Here is a 6,814-nt window from a genome sequence, read left to right as displayed (position 1 = left end):
CATTGTCCTGCTTTGGGGTGCTAGGGTATCTAAAAATACCCAGAGGACTAATGTTAAGTGCAGAAAGCTTTCTGGCTTGTTTCTGAGGAAGATGTCTAAGTGACATACAAAAGCCAGGGACATTTACACTGGCAGAAAAGAACTGAGATAACAGCTCCCTCATCTCTCTCTCTCTCTCATCCAACAATATTGATTTGGGGGGGCTTTTACTTCAGGAATTCCCCCTGTATTGTTTTTTTTCCTGCAAAAGAGCAAAAGCAGTTGGCTTCTTGCTCATACATGATATGTAAGATAAATACTTCCTAACACTCACCGAAAACGAAACCTGCTTCCTTCTGGGAAATCAGCATTTGCAGTGAAACAGGCAAAGACAGAACTTTGCTGCTGGGACTTCCCCTGCACAGGAAGCACAGCCTTGGATTGGCGTGTCTTAGCTGACACAGCAAGAAGTCAGACCAATCGGCACCAAGGAGGGAAAAGGTTTTAGAGTATAAATATACACTGGGAAACACTTTCCCTAAGCCACTTCCCAGCTTCTCTCAGATATTCAAGAACAATACTGAGGAACCTTTGCTCTCATCGCCATGGACAGAACGGTTGCTGTTGTCCTCTGCTCCGTGCTGCTGCTTGTGGCTGAAATCCAAGGTAAGAGGGAGGGGTGCAGAATAGACTTTGTTTTTGCTTGAGTCACAAAACCGAAGGTGTGATAACCTGGGAATGCTTTGTAGACGATGCCTGCTTGGAATGCACCCAGAAGGGTCATGGCTGGAGAGGTTGGGTTGTGCTGCTGTTACTGCTCAGCACTTTGGTTTGTGCTGTGACATGCAGGTCTAAGCCCAGTATAATCCTGCCATCATAAATCCAGGATGGGCAGCTTAGTTGTGGCTGTCTCAAAGAGGAGCAGGTGTAGGCAGATATGGATTTCTGCCCATGCCTGACCCTGTATTGTAGGGGTGTGGAAGCAGCTGCAGCCCATCACCTTCTGTGTCCTGTTTTAAGCTCTAGAGAAGCATAGTGAAGGCCTGTTCCACAAAACACGGAAGTCAAGGCTTTCAGAGGCTTGTTGAGATGCAATAATGGTTGCCCCAACTGTTTGCCCTGCTTGTTCACTCCCATCCATTTTACACCAGTGGGTATCCCTATCTTCAAGAGGAGACTGGATATGCACCTGGCTGGGGTCTTATGACCCCTGCCACTGCCAGTGCTCCTTCCTGCCCATGGCACGGGGGTTGGACTAGATGATCTGTCTAGGTCCCTTCCGACTCAGTGATTTTATGATTCCAGACCTTAACTTTGGGGTGACTCCCCAAAGACTCCCAAACAGAATCAGGCCCGCTGACTTGCAGACAAGGCTGGCAACACAAGTCCATGATCTCTCAAAGGAAGTGGCTCAGAAGGGTTTTGCGCAAACCAACTAACAGGAATAAGGTAGCACTGTCATTATCATGACAGTGTGGTAACCTAAGTGGTCCCAAGCTAGCAACACAGGACACATTACGTGTCAGCCCTGAAGTGAAGCAGAGAGTTTTCAATCATTCAGGACATTTAGACATGTGCTCCAGGAGTAGGGACAGAAGTGGGGAGGAATGTCACATGTATCAGTGTCCCTATGCTGAAAAATGGTGTGTGGGGGGGACACTTTAACTAAAGCTCTTAAAATGAGCTTTAGTTAAAACACCCCACCACTGTTTTTCAGCATGGGGACACTGATACATGTGACCCTGGAGTATGCTAGGGCACAATAATTACTACAATCCAGCAGACTCAATTAATTAGGTCAGCGAAGCCTCGCTGCACATGTATAGGTCCCTTCTCATTCCATCATAAATACATTTTAGATCTTTCATCTCTGGATCTGACCTTGTACTGATCTCTCTGTCTTATTTCCACTAGGAGCTCCAAACGCTGGAAGAGGACGATGCCTGTGCACAGCGAAAGGTTCTGACTTTCTTCCAGCAAAATCCTTGGCAAAGCTAGAAGTGTTTCCAAAGAGCTCTTCCTGTGAGCGCCTTGAGATCATGTGAGTAACACTTCTATTGCTCAGCTAGCACTTTCCCCACCAGAGAGGTTGCTTCTGACAGTGGCAGAAAATGCAAGATCTGGTAAAACACTGGCACACAGCTGTGCTCAGTGCTCTATAAACATGCCAGGTAGTCAGAGCTTCCCTGGGTGACCTGTGTTTATCTTTTTCCCCCTTTACGATAACTGTCAAATTACAGTCACTGTAGTCTCAGACTTCTGATGATCAAAATCTGATGAGAGATACAAGGATGATGGCACTTTTTCCCTGAAATATTAATTCTCCTTCCTTCATTCCTTTCAGTGCCACACTTAAGGACTCTAAACAGCAAAGGTGCCTGAACCCGGATTCCAAATGGGTGCAGAAAACCGTGAAAAACCTCATCAAGAACAAGTAGGTTTTAGCTCAGTCTGCAAGGAAATACCCTGAGAGCTTGGGGATTGCCTCATTCTTACACATCAACAAGTCCCTCTCCAGACACAATAGAGTCTCTTGGTCATTGAAGTGGCACAGCCCACAGCTAAATCACTGTCCACAGTAGCCACAGAAACCTCCTCATAACTCCTCAGTGTGCTCCCTTGCCAAGAACAACCTGGCATGTACCTGGAAAACACACTGAATACCCCATGCCATCTCTGCATGGTACGCCTCCTAGGGGAGCAGGTCAAATGCCAGAGTTTGAGTCAGCCCTGTAGGGAAGACCAGAACCTGTATCTCAGAACAAAACACAGGGTCTAATGGATTGTGGGGGCAGGGGGCATTTTCACCTCATTCTGCATCCCTCGTCTAGACCTTGGTACATTCTCAGGAGTAGCCATTATGAGATATACAAGGGTTAAGGGCCAAGTTGTGCTACACCCACAGTCTCACGGTGATATTGGGAGTATTTGGAGTAAGGAGCTGAAAAGTATGTTAATAGCAGAACCTTGTCCTCTGCATTTAACTCGCTGCTCTGCTCTGCTCTGCTCTGCTCTGCTCTGCCCAGAGTGGCAAGGCCGCATGTGATGAGCTGGGTTCTGATGTCTCTTTCAGCAGCATCAGGAAGGGGGAAGAAAAGCAGTCCTCTGATGGATGTAATCTTAAAAGAAGCAAACCCTGCTCCAATGATAACATTCAATTGTGTTTATTCTGACAGGTCTAAACGTGGCAGCGCCCTGTAAGATAGATTATGCACCAGCAAGAGATATCTCAATGAACTAGAAATGTCACAGAGATTCAGGGTGTTTTCTGCGAGCATCTTCTATCCAACTGTACAGAACACTTTGATGCTGCAGCTGAGACTTTAACTGTGATCTTCAACACTAACTCATGCCTCAGCTAATGTAACCTGTGAGTGATGACCGTGCTGAAACACCAAGCATACCTCAGTCAAATATAGTGATGCACTTAATCCTCGGTAACAAAGAGAGCAGCTTGTACTGACTTTGGTCAAGGGGCTCAGCTCATGGTTAAAAGTGTAAATACTCAGATGGTTTCTGCTTCCTTGATCAGCAAATACTTCCTGGACTAGCAGAAGTTGGATTTTCCAGTTATCATTATAATTCCTAATGCTGTTCCTACTGAACTTATGCTGAGTGGTCCTTATGGACACAAGGCTCCAAAAGTAGTTGTTACGTTAAGAGAAATTGACTTAATTCTTTGATGTATATATTGTTTCATGCTATAGTAATGTACATAAAGTAGAAATGGTTGTATGTGTGGTCTGTTAATAAAATAAAAGATGTCTTTTATAATAAATAAATATTAAATAAAAAATGATGAGGCTATTTATTTAACCAATGTATAAATATTTCCTGTGGGCCATAAATGGGTATGAGCATTTGCCAAATGTAAGCTAATGAACTTGCAGAACTGAAGTGACTTAACTTGGGTTCATCTACATGAGAAGCTTTACTGCACAGCAGATTAGTCTACTGCACAGTAAAGCATCACCATCTACACGTGCACAACATTTAAATTAGTTTACTGCACAGTTAGCTAGTACCTGTAAAAGCATGTATTAAACTAATTATGCAGTAAGTACTGAGCCATGAGGCTGGCAGTTTCTCTTGCTGCCTCCTGTTGCCTGTCCCAGCCTGGCCTTTAGACCCCTAGCCTGGCCCCTGGGTTTGTGCCAGCTACTGCCAGCCCCTGGGCATTGGGTCTTAGGGGTGTGCTGGCCACAGAAGGCCCACCAACCCCTGGCTCTGGCCCCCAAGGCCTGCCCCACCACCTGGCTGCCTCCCAGGCACCTCTGCTATAGACACATGCCAAACCCCAGTGGTACCTGGAGTCTCTTGCTGAGCCCCCGAAGTCTTTCAAAGCACCCATAATGGTGGCCTCACCAATGCCACACACAGTGTCCAAGGGCCCTAACTGGTCAGAGGGAGAGACTGCCAACCTTATTGCACTGTGGGATGACACCAAGATGCAGATCCAGTTTGCCCGTCCGCTCAAACACCCAGATATATGACACCATGGCAGCCCAGTCTGTGCGGCAGTGCCACATAAAGATCCAGGCCCTGTGGACCCAATGGGTCCATGTCACAGACCATAACCACCAGTCTGGCGCTGCCTGTGGGATCATTCCCTTTATGCAGCAGCTGTTCCACATCCTGGTCCTTAGGGACCCTGGACGCAGCCATGTGGTGCACAGCAGCACAGGCAGCATGTCAGAGCCTCCACCAGAGCCCAGGAGTGTCAAGCAGTTCTGCAGACAAGGGCCCCACCAGGTGCAGGTCTCAGTGCACTCCCCACCCTCACCTATCAGCTCATGCAGCCCAAGCCAACTACTGCCCTGCTGACTCCGGGCGCACAGCCTCAGAGAGGAGGACAGGCCAGGGATGTCACTAGCCATGAACAGCTCCAGCTCCTCCCCAGAGGGAGCCACTGCCTAGGAAGCCAATCGCCATGCCTTTGTGCTCCAGGACACCACCTTCAGCTGCATATTGCCACCTTCAGGGACAGACTTGGGCTGCTGGAACAGCCTGCCATGCCCATCCAATAAGCCCCACACAGGGACGAGGGCTGGGGGAAAGGGGGCACGTGCACCAGCTCTCCCACCTGCCCTGGGCTGCACACCTGGAGGCAGGGGCCCCATTCAGAAGGTGCCCCCCTACCCTTCCTGCCTCTGGCTCCCTCCCCACCCTGCTTGGCCAACTTCACCCCTGCCCCTAGTGTTCCCTCCCACACACAGGGAGGTGGGAAAAAGTCCAGAACTTTACTGAGCAGCCAGTGTCCTCTGAACTAGGCAGGCAGTGGCCTGTCACGTGCAGAGAAACTCATTAATGGCACCAGTGATCTCCTCCTTGGCTGCAGGGATCAGGCACTCATAGCACAGACAGATACCCCTCCAGATGGTGGCACACTTTGTGGGGAAGCGTGGGCTTGTCTGGGTTGCTGTCAAAGCTCAGGGTCCCATGCTAGGTTCTCAGTTGCAACTGGGGCACCATGGTGATCAGCAGCAGTGGGGCATAGTGGGTCGGGCTTCCCTTCCTGTGCTCAAACAGCCTGGCACACTTGGGGTGCAGATAGGGGCACTCTCAGCAGGGGCACACTTGGGGTGCAGACCACATGCAGTGTGGACCCTGGTCCACACTGCCTCTCTGGAAAGGCCCACCAGGGGAGGGCATCACCAGCAATGTGTCCCAGCCAGGTAGGAGACCTTCACATCCTAACCTTGGGCCTGGCACCATGGAAGCAAACTGCCTGGCCTGCAGGAGGAGAAGGGGGGGAGTTGGTTTGGAGTAGTGGCAGCTGCTGCCAGGAGCCAGCCTGGCCTGGCCTCCCCTGCAGGGAGATTGGTAAGGCAGGCTGCCGGTGATAAGCACCAAACAGGCTGTCTGCCCCGTCGGAGGGAGCAGGGATGGAAGGCTTAGCCGGTGGCCACCTGTGGCAGAGGCCACCTAGCTAACTTAGCATGGTCCCTGGGCACCTGTGCACATCCAACCTGATCTGAGGCCAGGGGCCTGTGAAGAGGGAGTTAGAAGTTGATTCCCCCATCTGGCTCTGCAGAGCTGTTCAATGCAAATATAGCAGGTGAGTCTTTAAGTGTCATTTCCAACAGTGTAACAAACCCCTGCAATGTCAGGCATGATCACTACAACCAACAAGGGGTCTTCTCACTTTTATATAGAAAGTGCTAGGGATTAGGGTCATAGACCAACAAGCCAAAGAGGAAGGACAAATACAGGTAAATAGGCATTCGCAGTATAACAACATTCGGTTAAAGGTCAAGTAAACAGGTCCAAGTCATTACCACTGGAATGCATATATTCAGCACATAAAGCTCCTTCCCCCACCTCTGGAGGTTTTCCTAAGAACCCTCCTTTAGTCCAGAGTCACTCTGTATAGGTCTCTAGGTCAGGAGCCACATGCAATCAATCTATGGTTCATCTGTGTGGTGCAGGGGCTTGCCTCTCGCTCCATTCATTCTCAGTTCTCCTCTCTCCATCCAACCTGGGCTCCCTAGCATGTAGTCAGCCTGGACTGTGTGTTCGCTTCCTTTTCCTGCTTCCCCAAGTTCTCCAGGATTTGTAGTCCAGCATCACAGCAAGAGAACTCTGCATGATTGCTCATCACTTCCTCTTCCTGCTTCCCAGTGCCTCTGAGATTTGTAGTCCAGGGTCACAGCCAACAGGACTCCTCAGGGCTGCTTCCTTCTGTTACACATTCATCTCACATTTCCAGTGCATACAATGCATTACATTATACATCACATAGGTTACAACTGGTTGGTGCCTCTGCTACTGTAATCTCTGGGTGATGATAAAGTGCTGAAGCACCAAACATATCTCAGACTGACATTTGGAAGTG

At 49.3% G+C, this 6,814-nt stretch overlaps 1 protein-coding gene across 1 annotated transcript; it reads left to right on the top strand.

Annotated features, from left to right (window-relative positions):
- The first annotated feature begins 510 nt into the window (after positions 1-510).
- On the top strand, positions 511-3,695 carry LOC109309480 (C-X-C motif chemokine 10-like). Its single transcript, XM_019534257.1, has 4 exons — positions 511-645; positions 1,894-2,020; positions 2,324-2,413; positions 3,156-3,695. Exons 1-4 carry the CDS (start codon positions 585-587, stop codon positions 3,178-3,180), a joined length of 303 nt encoding a protein of 100 aa, XP_019389802.1. The 5' UTR covers positions 511-584; the 3' UTR covers positions 3,181-3,695.
- Positions 3,696-6,814: the final 3,119 nt, after the last annotated feature.

Source organism: Crocodylus porosus, unplaced genomic scaffold (assembly GCF_001723895.1).
Source record: "Crocodylus porosus isolate Cpor-Errol unplaced genomic scaffold, CroPor_comp1, whole genome shotgun sequence".
Taxonomy (NCBI): Eukaryota; Metazoa; Chordata; order Crocodylia; family Crocodylidae; genus Crocodylus; species Crocodylus porosus.
Note: the sequence above shows the minus strand (reverse complement) of the source record. Positions and strands in the feature narration are given on the sequence as shown.

Excerpts from the sequence above, each read along its gene's own strand:
- LOC109309480 (XM_019534257.1), top strand. The coding sequence starts at position 585 with ATGGACAGAACGGTTGCTGTTGTCCTCTGCTCCGTGCTGCTGCTTGTG. Across the intron at positions 2,021-2,323 it reads TGTGAGCGCCTTGAGATCAT|TGCCACACTTAAGGACTCTA; the intron begins GTGAGTAACACT and ends CATTCCTTTCAG. Across the intron at positions 2,414-3,155 it reads AAAAACCTCATCAAGAACAA|GTCTAAACGTGGCAGCGCCC; the intron begins GTAGGTTTTAGC and ends TTATTCTGACAG.